The 16,245-nt window shown below is 51.7% G+C and overlaps 1 protein-coding gene and 1 long non-coding RNA gene across 6 annotated transcripts; both read right to left on the minus strand.

The window, feature by feature from the left end:
• Positions 1-467: 467 nt before the first annotated feature.
• Positions 468-3,681, minus strand: LOC135287706 (zinc finger protein 397-like). 5 transcript variants are annotated; one of them, XR_010351259.1, is made up of 3 exons: positions 3,541-3,671; positions 1,758-1,836; positions 468-1,579 (listed from the first exon to the last, which is right to left on the minus strand). XR_010351259.1 is itself a non-coding variant. In XM_064400929.1 (3 exons), the coding sequence occupies exons 1-3, from the start codon at positions 3,592-3,594 to the stop codon at positions 910-912; spliced, it is 813 nt and encodes a 270-aa protein (XP_064256999.1). In that variant the 5' UTR covers positions 3,595-3,681; the 3' UTR covers positions 468-909. The 5 variants fall into 5 exon arrangements, 2 of the variants coding, with proteins under 2 accessions (XP_064256999.1, XP_064257000.1); XR_010351260.1 differs by lacking the exon at positions 3,541-3,671 and adding an exon at positions 1,946-2,796; XM_064400929.1 differs by having other exon boundaries at positions 1,748-1,836; positions 3,541-3,681.
• A 6,524-nt stretch (positions 3,682-10,205) lies between these two features.
• Positions 10,206-12,140, minus strand: LOC135287718 (uncharacterized). Its single transcript, XR_010351272.1, has 2 exons — positions 11,757-12,140; positions 10,206-10,938 (listed from the first exon to the last, which is right to left on the minus strand). It is a non-coding gene; the product is annotated as an uncharacterized LOC135287718 (long non-coding RNA).
• Positions 12,141-16,245: the final 4,105 nt, after the last annotated feature.

Raw genomic sequence — 16,245 nt, forward strand, 5'->3', positions numbered from 1 at the left:
CTGAGCTGGGAGGGACCCATCAGGATCCTGGAGTCCAACTGCTGGCCCTGCACAGGACACCCCAACAATGCCAGCCTGGGCCTGGCAGCGCTGGCCAAACGCTGCTGGAGCTCAGAGAGCCCTGGAGCTGGGAGCCTTCCCTGGGGAGCCTGGGCAGTGCCCCAGCAGCCTCTGGGGAAAAACCTTTTCCTGAGATCCAGCCTGAGCCTGCCCCGACTCAGCTGCAGCCGTTCCCTCCAGTCCTGTCCCTGGGCACCAGAGGGAAGAGGTTCCCACAGCCCCAGCCAGGGACCCGCTCCCAAGGCTGTTGCCATGGCCACCAGGGCTGGGAGCAGCTGGGATGCTCGGTTTCCATGGGCCAGGGTTCAGGAATGGGATTCCCCAATTTCCTGCTCCCACTAAAACCACGCTGCCACTCGCTGCCCTTCCACCTCCCATGGAAAGAACAAAAGGCAAAGATCCTGGGCTGGGATAAGAACAATTTAATGGGAACAGCAACGAGATAAACAACAAACAGGAAGAGAAACAATACTGGTAACAGAAGGGAAAACAAAAACTATTTACAGGGAAAACTACAACATCAACAACCGTCTCTTCCTGGCCACATATTTCCTCCTGCCTGGAAAGGACACCCTCCTCTTTGCGAGAGAGAGAGTCCCTTGCCTGCCCCTGGCAATAACCTAAGGTGGGACTGAATGTAACATCATGGCCATGGCCACACCGTCATGTTCTTCAATCTCACATCATATCATTGACAGAACCAGGAAAAGCTACAAGTGTCTTCCCAGCATGGATCACAGGGACCATGGATCACCAGGGCTCTTCCCAATGTGGGCTCTCCAGTGGGGGGACGAAGTTAGGGCAGTGCATGAAGCTCCTTCTGCAGTTGGGGCATTTATAGGCCTTCCCTTAACTGTGCCTCTGGTGGTGTCTGTTCAAGTTACAGCTCTGGGTGAAGCTCTTCCCACACTGGGAACACTCGTAGGGCCTCTCCCCAGTGTGGATTCGCTGGTGGGTGATGAGGTGGGAGTTGCGCTTGAAGCCCTTCCCGCAGTCGGGGCAACGGAAGGGCCTCTCCTGTGTGTGAATTCTCTCATGCAGGAGGAGATTGGAGCTGGTTTGGAACCTCTTCTGGCACACAGGACACTCATAGGGCCTCTCCCCAGTGTGGATGCGTTGGTGGATGATGAGGTGGGAGCAGCAGCTGAAGCCCTTCCCACATTCCCCACACTCACAGGCCCATTCCCCAGTGTGGATCATCTGGTGGCTCATCAGGGCGTTGCTCCGCCTGAAGCTCTCCCCACACTCCAAACACTTGTAGGGCTTCTCCCCGTCATGAAGCTGCTCATGGGTCACCAGCTCCAATCCCTGGCTGAAGCTCTCTCCACCTTCCTGGCTCAGGGTGCAGCCTTTCACCTCAGAGCACCCTGGGCTGGGTTTGGTCCCCTCTTCCTGTGCCATCTCTGGAGCTTTTCCTCCCTGTTGGATTCCTGCCCCGTGGAGCCGCTCCAATCTGCCTCTTCCTCGAGGTTCTTCTGTGGGGATTTGTCCTCCCTGGTCTCCATCCTCACCTCCTTGTCTGGGGGAGGAAGGACAAGGTGAGGATGAGATTTGCCCCTATGCCGCTGGGAAAGGGAAGAAGATCCCCCAGTGCATCCCCAGCAGGACAGCAGTGGGGTTGTCCTGCAGCCGGGGGCATTGCTGGGCTGGGAGATGGAGCAGATGAGAAAGGGAAAGGGGCACTTACTCCTCCTCACCTGCCTGGGTGTCCCGGGGCATCTTCCTCTTCCTTACAGCCTCCTCCTCCATCCAGCCAAAGTTTGGGAATGAGAAATCCTGGTTTGGGGGAAAATACAGTGTATGACTACATTGGATTACGGTGTTCCTCCTGCCCAAGTCCATCTCTGGTGTTGTGACACATCCACAACAAGCCCCTGTGAGCAACCTGCACTCCCAGAGCCCGGAGCACGCTTGCTTAACCTGCTGATGGACAAGGCCAGAGACGGGTCTGTGCGCACAGCTCCAAATGCAGTTTATTGCAAGGCAGAGGGTCCAGGCACAGAGACAAAATGGGGCTGAGGACACAGGGTTTGGTAAGGGGGGAAAGGGGCGGGTCTGAGGGCCAAGGGCCAATGGGAACTGAGCACAGGTGGTGCAGAGGAGGGGCAGCCAACTGGGGAACCAATGAGGTAACAGGGGCGGAGCATTGCAGCAAACCAGGACCAATGGGGGACAAGAGAGGGGAGAACATTCTAGGGGGAATCCATATAAAGAAAAAGGGCAGCTGGAGTGGGTGACACCAATGAAGCCTGCTGCATTCCCATGAGCCTGCAAATGCTGATGGTGAGAGCATTGTCCTCAGAGGGGTGTCTCTCTCTGACCCTGGTCACCTTTGCCCTGAGGTATTACAGTTCCAATGTTGGGCCCCTGCGCCTCCACACTCTAGAAGTCACTGGGAATCTGGTGCCTTTGTAAACTTCCAAAACACTAAAATTCAGTGCCCAAAAATACACAAATTACTAAGATTCAACCAAAACACTCAACCCTGGGTTTCTCCTCTCTGGTGTCTCCACTTTGGGCTCCTGGAGGCCCCCCTGTCTGGGTTGCTGCAGGTCAGCTTTGTATTGGTGTTCCCCCCTCTGGGCTGCTGGGGCTCCTGGCAATCCCGCAGGTCCTCCTTCTCTGGGCTCACCACTTTGGCATCACAGGTATCCCAGGGGTCAGCACTGTCCGGGGTCCCTGTTTCAGGGTCCTGGGGTATCCATGGGTCCCCCCTGTCCATGCTGCCAACATGTCCAGGCTTCTGGAGCACCCCCAGCTCTGGCATTGCCCGTTTCTGCTCCCCCCAGTGCCGGTTTCCCTGCCAGCCCTGCCGGTCCCGGGTGATCCCCAGGTGGCTCTGGGCTGACAGTGCAGCCCCTGGGCCGGGCAGAGCCCGCCCCAGCACGGGGGGACCCTGCATCCTCCGCTGCCTCGGCAGCCGCGCCCAGCGCCGGGCACGGAGCTCGGGCAGCCCCCGCCGCCCCCTGCCCAGGGAGCCCCGGGACCCCCGCAGCCGGGGCTGGCTCTGAGCGAGGCGGCCCCGAGCCCGGCTGCGTGGCCAGGGGGCACGGCGAGCCCGGGGCCTCTGTGCCAGCGCTTCCCCCGCTCTCCCTCAGCCTTTGCCCGGCCCGGCCCCCGAGCACAGAGCTCTGCCCGGGGCTCCCGGCCCGAGGGGAGGCTCCGGGCCCGCCCGGCCGCTCCCGGCTCCCACAGCCCGCCCAGGGCCGCCAACAAAACATCCCAGCACCAAATCCACAAACCAACCAATGCCACCCTGTCTCGCTGCGCCTCCCCAGGGACCCCAACCCCGCGGCAATGCCCCCGGTGCATGGGGACAAAAAGCTGCTCCAGCCCAGCCCCTCGGAAGCCCCAGCTGCGGCCCGTCCCTGGCACAGCGATCCCGGCAGCTGCCCCGCTGTCGCAGCTGCGGCTCTGGAGCAGGGAGGCTCTGCGGGACCCCCGGGCTGGGCCCCCTCCCAGCCCGTGCCCGCCCCGCACCTTCAGCCCGGCCTCTCTCGCTGCTCCGGCTCCTGCACAGTCCCCGCTCTCCATTCCTTGGACCCCTGGGCTCTCCTCTGTGGTTCCTACAACACCCGGCAATGGAAAACAGTCGATTTTGGTGCTTCCTAGCCAGACCACAACTGAAACTTTGTTCCTTTTGCCTGGCTGCAGAGACCTCCAGGGCGTTTTCTGCACACAGTCCCAGCCCCCAGCGCTTGCTGAAGGCGCTCCTTGCAAATGTCACTGTGCCAGGGCCCTGTCCTTGTTGTCACCTGCTGGGGCTGGCCATGGACAGAGCTCCCGGACTTGCATTTCCAGCTGCTGTGCAGCCAAAGCTGAGGCATCTGCAACTGCCTGAATGCAAAAACTGGAATAGGAGCCTCTCTCCAGGGGGAAATCTCCCCTCCTGTGCCAGTCCGTGGCAATGCTGCCATTCTCTGCTGCTGCTGCTGCTGCTGGGGCACTCGGGGCTCTGGCTGAGCAGCAAAGGTGACCCTGAGCCAGGAGCTTTCCTTGGCTGCAGCAAAGCCTCGGTATGCAAAGCCCTTCCCGGTGCTGTGCCCTGTGCCAGGAGGGATTGTGCCAGCCGAGCTGACCCGAAATTTCTTCTCCCAGGCAGCTTTAGGACACGCAACATGGAGAAGCCAGAGCCCACTCTCAGCTTTGCGCAGTCCTGCAGAAGAATCCTGTGTGTGAAGCAGCCTGGGAACAGGGTTTGGTGTCAGGGGAAGGGGAACTCAGAGCCCTTTTCTGGCCTGTGGGCTGAGGCTCTGCATTTGCAATGGCCCTGCAGCTGCCAGAGGGGCCTTTTTGTCTCAGCTGAAAGCAGTTCTGTTGAGAGCCTGTCCTACACCCGCTTTTCCTGCAAATGTGCCCAATAAATTCACATTTTTTGCAGCCACAGGTCTTGTGTGACAACTGAAGGATGGAACAGCTCTGATGGGGGGAGTTCTCTCTTTCTTGTTTTGATTTTTTTTTCCTTGGGTGTGTTCTGTGTTTTGTTCTTTGTTTTGTTTGGTTGATTTGTTTGTTTTTGTTGGCTTTTAGGTTTTTTTGTTTGTTTCTTTTTCTGTTGCTTGGGGGGTATTTTTTGTTTAGGTTGTGCGAATTTATAAAATCAAAGGGTTTTGGGAAAGCTGCAAAAGGCAGGCCTCAGAGACAGCAGAACTGTGATTAGAGTTAAGCACTAGCCATAAAATAAGTCAGCAGAAAAATTATTAAAAAAGTAGAAAAGTAAGGACAAATGGAACAATGGTCTGTCTATTAATGCTTGTCTAGAATAACTTCCTTAGCTGCAGAAAAGTATATCTAGCAAGATACTAGGAAGTTCTAAGCTTAATAATGCAGCTCTGTGCATTGTGTTTTAAGGCTTACAAACAGGTATTGTATTCAAAATAAGCAAGAATTGTTTTAACCGAGTGTATGTGTGCTTATAGTGGTTAGATAGAACTACTGTCAATATGCTTTTGCTTTGTGTGATTAGTCAAAAAACTTACAAAGTAAGTTGTCACATTACGTTCTTGGTCTGCTGCATGGGATGTGAGCTGCTGGCATCTTCCCATTGTCATAACCATGTAATGAGATGGATGCTGGAAAATAAAAAGGCTCAAGACACGTTCCTAGCAGTCCCGTCCTATTCGTGTTTTGTACATAGCCCCCAGCTGGCAATATAGGCGATGGTTTTCTTCTTTTGGTATGGTTTTGTTTGTTTTTGGTTTTGGTTTTTTGTTTTTTGTTTGTTTGTTTTTTTTTTTTTATAATGGACTTCTCCAGCAGTTCTGGGCAGAGCTCTGTAACTGTGTCTGACACTTGTCTGTGGTCCTGTGCAGGTGGCCAGGGGGACCTTCCCCGAGCTGTGTGGAGAGGAATCCACATCAGCCCAGGCCGGGCTGGGCAGTGGCTGCTCAGTTCCATGGACTGGACACGGCTCTGGACGCTTCCCTTGGAGCATCTGCAGGGAGGGAACGCTGGGGCTGTAACTGCTGGGGTGTCACACACAGGGGAACGCTGGGGCTGTCACTGCTGGGGTGTCACAGACAGGCGAACGCTGGGGCTGTCACCACTGGGGTGTCACACACAGGGGAACGCTGGGGCTGTCACTGCTGGGGTGTCACACACAGGGGAACGCTGGGGCTGTCACCACTGGGGTGTCACAGACAGGGGAACGCTGGGGCTGTCAGCGCTGGGGTGTCACAGACAGGGGAACGCTGGGGCTGTCAGCGCTGGGGTGTCACACACAGGGGAACACTGGGGCTGTCACCGCTGGGGTGTCACAGACAGGGGAACGCTGGGGCTGTCAGCGCTGGGGTGTCACAGACAGGGGAACGCTGGGGCTGTCAGCGCTGGGGTGTCACAGACAGGGGAACGCTGGGGCTGTCACCGCTGGGGTGTCACAGACAGGGGAACGCTGGGGCTGCCCTGTCCCCAACAGCTCTGCCAGTGCCTCGAGGGGACATAAAGGCTGAGCCAAAGGGTGAGAATTGCAGAAGGGGCTGAGCTGGGAGGGACCCATTAGGATCATCAAGTCACAGAATCACAGAGTTGCTGTGTTGGAAGAGACCTTCAGGATCATCGAGTCCAACACAGCCCTAACACCTCAACTAGACCATGGCACCAAGTGCCCCGTCCTGTCTTTTTTTAAACACATCCTGTCCTTTTTTAAACACATCCAGGGATGGTGACTTAACCACCTCGCTGGGCAAACCAATCCTATACTTTATTACCCTTTATATAAAAAACTTTTTCTTAATATCCAACCTATATTGGATAAGCTCAGCTGCTCCTTGGCACAACTTAAGACTGTGTCCTCTGGTTCTGTCAGTTGTTGCCTGGAGAAAGAGACCAACCCCCACCTGACTACAACCACCTTTCAGGAAGTTGTAGAGAGTGATAAGGTCACCTCTGAGTATTCTCTTCCCCGGGTCCCTCAGTCGTTCCTCACAGGATTTGTGTTCCAAGCCCCTCACCAGCCTTGTTTCCCTTCTCTGGACACGCTCCAGCCCCTCCATGCCCTGCGTAAATTGGGAAGCCCAGAACTGGACACAGCACTCAAGGTACGGTGCCAGAACAGGGGAATAATGCCAAGTACACCAGTGCCAAGTGCAGGGGAAGAATGACCTCCCTGCTCCTGCTGGCCACACCACTCCTGATCCAGGCCAGGAGCCATTGGCCTTCTTGGTCACCTGGGCACACTGCTGGCTCATGTTCAGCCGGCTGTCGAGCAGTACCCCCAGGTCCCTTTCTGCCTGGGCACTGTCCAACCACACCATCCCCAGCCTCTGGCATTGCAGGGGGTTATTGTGGCCAAAATGCAGGACTCAGCACTTGGACTTATTAAACTCCATCTTATTGGACTCTTGCATCCATCCAGCTTTTCCTGATCTCTCCAGACCCCTTCTCCCTTCCAACAGATCAACACATGACCCCAACGTGGTGTCATCTGCAGGTTTACTAATGAAGGACTCAATCCCCTCATCCATGTCATCAGTGGAGATATTGAGCAGAGCTGGCGCCAGCACAGAGCCCTGAGGGACAGCACTGGTGCCTGGCTGCCAGCTGGATGCAGCAGCGCTCACCAGCACTCTCTGGGCCAGCCATGCAGCCAGTTCTGAACTCAGCACAGAGTGCTCCTGTCCCAGCCCTGGGCTGCAGCTTCTCCAGGAGTGTGCTGTGGGAGACAGTGCCAAAGGCCTTGCTGGAGTCCAAACAGACACATCCACAGTCTGTCCTGCATCCACCAGGAGGGTCACCTGGTCATAAAAGGAGACCAGGTTGGTCAAACACAAACTACCCCTCCTAAACCCCTGATGGCTGGCTCTGATACCTTGGCCATGCTGGAAGTGCTGGGTGATGACACTCAGTATAAACTGTTCCATTTCCTTACTGGGTACAGAGGTCAGGCTGACTGGCCTGTAATTACCAGGATACTCCTTCCCACCCTTGTTGTGAATGGGGGTCACATTGGGCAGCTTCCAGTCATCTGGAAACTCACCAGTGAGCCAGGACTGCTGGAGAGCGGCTTGGCAAGCTCATCTGCCAGCTCCCTCATCACCCTGGGGTGGATCCCATCTGGGCCCATGGATTTAGGAATATCCAAGCATCTTAGAAGTTCTCTGACTGCTGCCTGTTGGATAATGGGGGGACCATTCTGTTCCCTGACCAGGGAGGGCTGTTTTCCTGAGGACAAGCCGTTCTTCTCACTAAAAACAGAGGCAAAGAATGCATTAAGCACCTCTGCCTTCTCCTCTTAATAATCTTATTATTCCCTCATAAGGGAACTTAATAATCTGCAGTTATTAAGTTCCCTTATGCATCTAATAAAGGACAAAAGTTGGTCTTACCCTTCCTTTTATCATTCATCTATGTGTAAAAACATTTTTTATTTTCCTTTACAAAAATCGCCATTTTAACTTCAATCTGAGCTTTGGCCTCCCAAATTTTTTTCCTACCTGCTCTAGCAGCCCTCTTAAATACATCCTGAGAGACCTGACCCTCCTTCCAAAGATGATACATCCTCTTTTTTTCCTAAGTTTCTCCAAAACTTCCTTCCCCATCTCGACTAGGCTGGGCATTGCCTCGTCGACTTGTCCTTTGGCATGCAGGGACTGTTGGTTCTTCTGCCCTCAAGATCCCTCTTTTAAAGCACACCCACTATTGCTGGCCAGGGCTCTATGTACAAATCACGAACGGAATGGGACTGCTGTGGAAAGCATCTCAAGCTGTTTATTTTCTAGCATCAGTCTCATTACATGGTTATGATTTGTGGAAAGAAAAAAACTCTGCAACTTCGCAAAAGTTGTAAAGCCCGTATGTTTATTTCAGCACTGGACACGTGGGGATTGTTCACCCTTAAAGGACATGTGTACCCCTGAGAACTCCCAATCCTTTTTTATCTCCCTTACTTGCGGTCGCGCGTGTCCAAAATCCCCCATTCAGGGCGGCCCCGGCAAGCTCAGTGGCACGCGAGCTGCAGCGCTGGGGGCACTCTCCCCTCTTTGTGTGCTGCAGGGAGTGCGCCTGAGGCAAGGATGCCTTCTCAGACTCTGGGCTTGCTACGGCAGGAGCGATGGAAAGGCGGACTCTGTCTTCTGGGATAAACTGGGTTTATTGAGGAGCAGGGAAGTGGAGGGTCCGAGGAAACCAGAAGGCAAAGACAAGACTAACGGAGTAATGGCAGCTTATACAGGGAGGTGGCTACAAAGCCTGCCCTCCAACCAATGGAGTAAGAGGGAGGAGTGGGTAAAGGGATACAGATATTATTGTACAACTGATCACAGGTAACCTGGGGAGGGTCCCCAGCCCCTGAGCCAATCACTCAATGCCCTAAAGAGAAGCTTCTAGATGAAAGGACTGGGTTGTCAAGTGACAGGCAGGGCACCAGGGAGGGACAGAGCAAAGGGATGCAATGGCTCTTAGGGTAACCAGGGAGGAGATAGGGAAACTGACAGGGGATTCAGAGCAGAAGGCAACTGGGCAGAACCAGTATTAGCATGAGGGGAGAATAGAACATACCAATTTACAAAGTACAACTTAAAACAACTAGAACCAGTTAAATGCACAACCCAACAGTAAACTGACTGAAAATCTTGTGTTTTGTCTCCTTACATTGTCAGTAAGGAAGAAAAGGTTGTAGAGAGAGGAGACGTGTTCTGAAAGATTTCTTCTGATTCTTATTACTCTTTCTTTTAGTTATTATTAATAAACATTTCTTTATACACTTTTAAAATATTGAGCCCACTTTGCCTTCCTCCTACCCCTGTCTCACAGCAGGAAATGTATAAGTATATTCTAGTGAGTGCACAGGTAATTAGCCAACACTGAACCCACCACACTAATTGATGCATTTGCCAAGGAATCTCAAATTGGCAAACCAAAACCACTACAGAAACATTCCTGATGAACTGCACAAGAGCAGGAGAAAATCAAGACAGGGCCATGGTTTGTCAGGACTTGCTTGATCCTAATGAGCCCCGTGGTGCATTTGGAGCTGAGCCCTTGAACCTCAGGGCCTGAGAGGAGATTGCACAAATATTTCCAGGAGTCAAAGGCAGAACACCTAAAGTGCCTCAAAGCATGAATGGGACCCACTGATGTCCATCCCCAACACAGGCTCCTCATGGACTCCTTGAAGGAGAGAACTGGAGGCCAGGATGGCACAAAAACCTCTCAGAAGACTGAATGTGGAAAGGAAATTCCAAAGTACCTTAAAAAATTTGAGTATCTCAAAGTATTAATGAGCCCTACTGAGTGTCAGTACAAAGCTCTCAAGGGACTAATTAAAGCAGATAATTGAGGCCATGATTGCACAAACCTCTCACAGAGTTTGTATCCAAAGGGAAACACCAAGTACCTTAAAATACCTGAAGTACTCTGAAGCATTAATGAGCCCCACTGAGTGTTGTTACTGACAAAGCCTCTCCAGGGACTAATTACAGCAGATAATTGGAGGCCATGATTGCACAAACTTCTCACAGACTCCAAGGTAAAAGCCAAAGTCCTTTGAAAAACCTGCAGTCTCTGGGAGCCTGAAGGAGCCCCCAGGGCCATTCCCGACCAAGGGTCCCCAGAGACTCCTTCCAGCAGATCCTTGAGGCCACTGGGATGTGGGCTAGGGTCTTGCTTCGGCAAGAACCCCTTGTGTGAGGACACGAGGCTTGACTCCATTTTCATCAGAAGGCTGATTTATTATGTTATATATTATACTAAAATACTACATTACAACTATACTAAAAGAACAGAGAGAAGAAGATCAGAAGGCTACAAAGACAAGAATAGAATAGGAATGAATAACAAAAATCCTGTGACTGCTCACAGCCTTGGCACAGGTGGCTGTGATTGGTCACTGATTGAAAACAATCCACATGGACCAATGGAAGATGCATCTGTTGCATTCCACAGCAGCAGATAGTTATTGTTTACATTTCTTTCCTGAGGCTCTCAGCACCTCAGGACAGGAAAAATCCTAGCAGAGGCTTTTTCACTAAAATATCACGGCTACATCTCACCCTTTAAAATTTATTAAATTAAATAGAAAAAGAAATGTTTGCCATCCCTTCTACTGGGCCCTTGCAGAAGAGAGAACAAACACCTCTTGAGGTTCATCTGTTGCCAATCAAAATCTCAATCAACTGCTGATGTGGAATGGTCAGGGAAATTCTTCACCTGTAGAACATTCAGGAAAATTCGTCACTTGTAGAACATCATATTCTATCATATCACTAAAACAATCTTAAAATATAAGAAAATGCAAAAAACTCATGCAAACAAAGTTCATTGTTTCAAGTCCAAACAGCTGAGTTTCAGGACAGAGTCCATGGACTGAAGATGTTCCTCTTTGACATCTCTGGAAGTCCCCTTTGGTCCTGAAACAGGCTTGCAGAATTCTGAAACAAAGAACTGCTAAAGAGAACAAGAATTACCAAACAATTCATTGACAGTCATCAAACAATTCAGAGAAAATTTCTGGAATGCCCTGGCCACAGCCCTTCATTGAACCACTTGGGCTGAGGCTAATTTTTGGCTTTTCAATACTTTTGAGCTGCTAGCTCTTTCCACTTTTCTTTATTAATTTTTTTTTTTTCCCCCAAAGAAGAGCAGCAGCAGAGGGTCTCTAGGACCCTTGGGTGGCTCTGGTCCTGGTGGGCGGACCAGAGAACCCAGACCTGGCCCACAAAATGGTGGCCCAGGTCCCTGTGGGGAAAGCAAAGTCCCCAAACCCAGCACTGGATGGGGCGGTGGCCCCGGCCCAGGGAAATGAGCCAAACGGCCCAGAACCAGCCCGTGAGGCGGGCTCTGTGTGCTCACAACCTGGCAGGACCATGCTGCCAGCATCTTGAGAGCAGAAATGACCCAATGCTTCCTCCCCCCAGCAGCACCGGTGCACACCAGCAGCTAGAGAAGAGAAGCTTTCTCAGGAATTGTCATCCCAGATCTGAGGGTTTCTTGTCCCCACAGCAAGCGAGCAATGCTTGCTTTGCTCTGTTTCCCTTGCTCCTGCAATGCAAACGCCACTTCTCCTGCATTCTGCCCCTCGGCACCACCCCCATCCCCACTGGACTGGGGACCAGAGGCAGATGCCACAGGAGCCAACTCCCCCACGCCGCTGGGGCGCTCGGGGGGAGGCAGGCACCCCAACCCCCAGGGAGAAGCCCCCGACCACACGCGAAGTGACCCAGAAACCATACTGATTTTGAACACAGCCAGCCGAACTGCACCTGCAGTCAGCTGGCGGGCCGTGCCCCCTCCACGGAAGGACAGGCTCTTCCCAGGGTCTGATGCGACTGACGGAGCTTCGGAAACCTGCGGGACAACTGGGGTGGGTGGTGCGGGCAGCACGGGCGCTGGTGTCGACTCTTGAGTCGAATCCGTGGGCTCAGCACCATTCTCGGCAAGCTCTTGCACTGCAATTGGACCGGCAGGGAGCGGCGGGACAGGCGGGGGCGGTGGCCTTGGAACGGGGTCGGCCCGCGCCGGCGCTGCCTGCACCGTTGCGAATTCAGTTGCCGGCGGTGATGCAGAGGGAGAAGGCACGGAGGCAGCTCCTGCAGCTCCCGGGGACAGCAGCACAGCCTCGGGTCGCGGCGCTGGGGAACCATTGTTGTTGATGGCGTTGCCTGGCAACACGGGCGGATCGGCGGGAGGCGGTTCCGGGTGCCGCGGCGCAGGCGCAGTCATCAAGGCCAGTGGAGCCGCTCCAAGAGGCGGCGGGACCGCGGGCGGAGCCGCGGGGTCCGGCACCTCCCGCGGGGCTGGCTGAGGCGGAGCCGCGGGGTCCGGCACCTCCCGCGGGGCTGGCTGAGGCGGAGCCGCGGGGTCCGGCACCTCCCGCGGGGCCGCCGGCGGAGCCGCGGGGTCCGGCACCTCCCGCGGGGCCGGCTGAGGCGGAGCCGCGGGGTCCGGCGCCTTCCGCGGGGCCGGCTGAGGCGGAGCCGCGGGGTCCGGCGCCTCCCGCGGGGCTGGCTGAGATGGAGCCGGATCCGCTCCCTCCCAGGGTGGGGGGAGCGGAGAATTCCGCGGCGAAGCGGGCGGGGCCGGCCCGGAAAGCGGCGGGGCCGGATCCCCATCCCCCCCCAAGAGAAGGAGCTGGGGGGGGAAGGCAGCTCTGCCTGCTCATGCTCCAAGGGAGCGGAGAAAAACTTTTGCTCAGACGTGGGCAATGCGGGGGGGCCGTGAACCCGCGGTTTGTCTTCTTCGAGAGGCTCCTCTCGTGCTGAACCTGGTGGGAACAGAGCGCGACCGCGCCACCGAGCCATGATGTCCCCCGCATCCTCTCTTTTTTTCAAAATAAAGAAATAAATCCGTGCATGCACTGCATACATTATTGGGGGTGCAACACCCTGGACTCTTGTCCACTTAAAAACAGCGTCCATGAACTCCCAAAAATCTAAATCAAGGGAGTATACGACATTTGTAAGAAATCTATGAAATATTGCCCATCTGAAAAACTCATAACACCGTCTCTCCCACAGACAATGAGTAACTCCGTCCTCACGTCCCCATCTGTGCCAGAATTTAATAACTTTCTCCTCTGACTCAGTAAACGGAACCTGAGCTTCCGAAGGTACATTTTTCCAACTTTCCTCCCATCTTTTGCGAATGGCAGGATTTTCAGGAAGGGAAAAAATAACAGTACCTTTAGACAGTGTCCTTGTGGATCCAGCTGTGCAGCTCTGCTGCTCTGCGGCCTCTGGACACAATGTCCAGGAAAGTCCAACAGGTTCTCCTGTTTGCCTTGGCTGTGAACTCTGCCCATCTTCAGGGTCTCGTTTCTTCAGCTCCAGGCTGGACTCCGTGGTCACTCTTGGGGTGACCATCAGTTTCTCACGTCCAGGGGTCACCAGTTCTTGTTTCAGCAAGAACCCCTTGTGTGAGGACATGAGGCTTGACTCCATTTTCATCAGAAGGCTGATTTATTATGTTATATATTATACTAAAATACTACATTACAACTATACTAAAAAGAACAGAGAGAAGAAGATCAGAAGGCTACAAAGACAAGACTAGAATAGGAATGAATAACAAAAATCCTGTGACTGCTCACAGCCTTGGCACAGGTGGCTGTGATTGGTCACTGATTGACAACAATCCACATGTTCCAATGAAAGATGCACCTGTGGCATTCCACAGCAGCAGACAGTTACCGTTTACATTTCTTTCCTGAGGCTTTCAGCTCCTCAGGACAGGAAAAATCCTAGCAGAGGCTTTTTCACTAAAATCTCATGGCAACACTTCATAAATCGGGGTTAATAAAAAAATCAACTTAAATCCTACCATATCCTCACATTACTCTTGTTACTATGTCATAAATTACACTCTTACTCCAGTTTTCTGTAAGAAAAAGTCTACCTAATTTCAAATCCTTCTTAATTTTACTTTTAAATCTCCTGATGTTGAGACAATTTTCCAATCAGGTATTTGGCCTTTCACTCGTGAGGCATGTGTCCAACCCCTTTCTGCTGCTCGAACTGCAGTTTCCGTGGTCAGGAGAACTAAAAATGGTCCCTCCCACCGTGGCTCCCGGCTTTCTCCCCTCCAGCATTTGATTAATACATAATGTCCAGGTGGAATAGAATGGATTGGAAAATCCAGGGGAGTTGTTTGAGCTAAAGCCCCTTTTTCTCTTAATTCCTTTAAATTGTTTGCAATAGTTGTTATATATCCCTGGATGGATCTATCCCCAACTAACGAGGGGTCCATTGTCATACCCTGAGGATAGGGCATTCCATATTACATTTCATATGGTGAAATCCCGGTCTCAGAATGGAGCTTAGTTCTGATATTTAATAAAGCCAAAGGGAGACGGGCTCTAATATCCCTCCTTCTCTGGTGCCCCTTTACATGAACCACTGCTACTCTCTTCGGACCTTTTAATGCTTCACGTGTCTGAACTATCAATCCCTCGTGTACTAACCCTTTTCCTTGAGGGTTTCTAAGTCCCCTTTCTTTCCAAATTTTTCCAAAAGCATGCACTATACTAAAAGCATATCTGGAATCCGTATAAATAGTCCCTTCTCTCTCTTTTAGTATTAAAAATGCATGGAGTAATGCATACAGGTCACAAGCTTGTGCTGACCAGGATGGACTAAGGAGACCAGACTCCTTTACCTCAAGCTCTTCCCCACTCATTATAGCATAACCTGATTTTCTTTTCCCACTCACTCCCTGAGACAACCCATCTATAAATAACTTCTCCCCCGCTTTGTAACACCTGCTCTCCCAAATCTGGACTTATTTTTTTTGTAACTCTATAATCTCTATGCAATCATGTACCAGCTGTTCCCCTGGATCCCCATAAAGAAATTGAGCAGGGCTCTGGACTTGTGTCAACTTCAATTCAAATTCAGGGGAGGTAGTCACGATAGCCTCATATTTCAGTATTCGGCTATCTGTTAGCCATTTCTCAGCTTGTTGTGCTAAAATTCCCCTAAGACTATGAGGGGTATATACTTCCAAAGGCACCCCAAAGGTTACTTTCTGGGCCTCTTCCACTAGCAACGCAGTCGCTACCAAAGCCTGTAAACACCTTGGCCAACCTTTACTAAGTGGATCTAAGAGTTTTGAATAATACCCCTCTGGTTTCTGACTTCCTGCCCAGTCTTGAGTCAGCACTCCACAGGCTGTCTGCTTGGCTGTATTTACAAATGACTGAAAGGGTTTTCCCAGATCAGGAAGACTTAATACAGGAGCCTGCAATGGAGGTTCTTTAACCTCTTCCAATTTTTTCTCACCCTCCCTAGTCCACTTAAAATGGTTTGTAGACAATTTTTCATAGAAAAATTTCACTTTTCCACTAAAAAAAAAAAGTCTGTCAATCCACTGTCTACAATAATCCAAAGGACCTAAAAACTATCTTATATCTCTTTTTGATTTTGGGGATCCCATGTTTAATACTCCTGAAACTCTCTCAGGGTCCAGCTGTTTCTTTCCCTTACTGATCCAATGACCTAAATGCTGACGTCTGACTCCACAAACTGTAATCTGGATCTGGATATTTTTAGACCATTCTCACCTAAAAAATTCAGCAAATCAATAGTACTCCTCCTAGTTTTCTCCTCAGTTTCCCCTGCCAATAACAATTCATCCACATACTGTAACAACTTGATTCCTTTGGGGAATTCGAAAGATTTCAAGAGATTTTCTAATGCTCTCCCAAAAAGATTGGGTGACTCCGTGGAACCTTGCGGTAGCACCGTCCACCCAAGCTGTTCCCTTCTACCTGTATCTGGATCTTCCCACTCAAAGGCAAAATAATATCTACTGCCCTCATCCAAAGGGCAAGTCCAAAAGGCATCTTTCAAATCCACTACACCGTACCAGGTGTAATTAGGGGGCAATTGACTCAACAAAGGATATGGGTTAGCTACTATGGGAAAAGGAGGAAAAGTTCTTTGATTTATTGCCCTTAAATCTTGAACCAGTCTGTAGCTCCCGTCACATTTCTTTACCGGTAAAATGGGAGTATTATGGGGTGGCATGCAAGGTTCTAATATTCCTTGCTATATTAAATTTTCAGTTACTTGTTTTAATCCCCTCCGCCCCTCCAGTGATATTGAATATTGCTTCACTCAGATTGGTATTTCTGGATTTTGTATTTCAACTTGAATGGGCGGAATGTTCAACCTCCCTACTTCACCTGAATGCCAAAAGGTATTATTAATTTCCAGATTATCCTCTTCATTTAAAGAATATATTTTAAGTTTCCCT

Source organism: Passer domesticus, chromosome 30, assembly GCF_036417665.1.
Source record: "Passer domesticus isolate bPasDom1 chromosome 30, bPasDom1.hap1, whole genome shotgun sequence".
NCBI lineage: Eukaryota > Metazoa > Chordata > Aves > Passeriformes > Passeridae > Passer > Passer domesticus.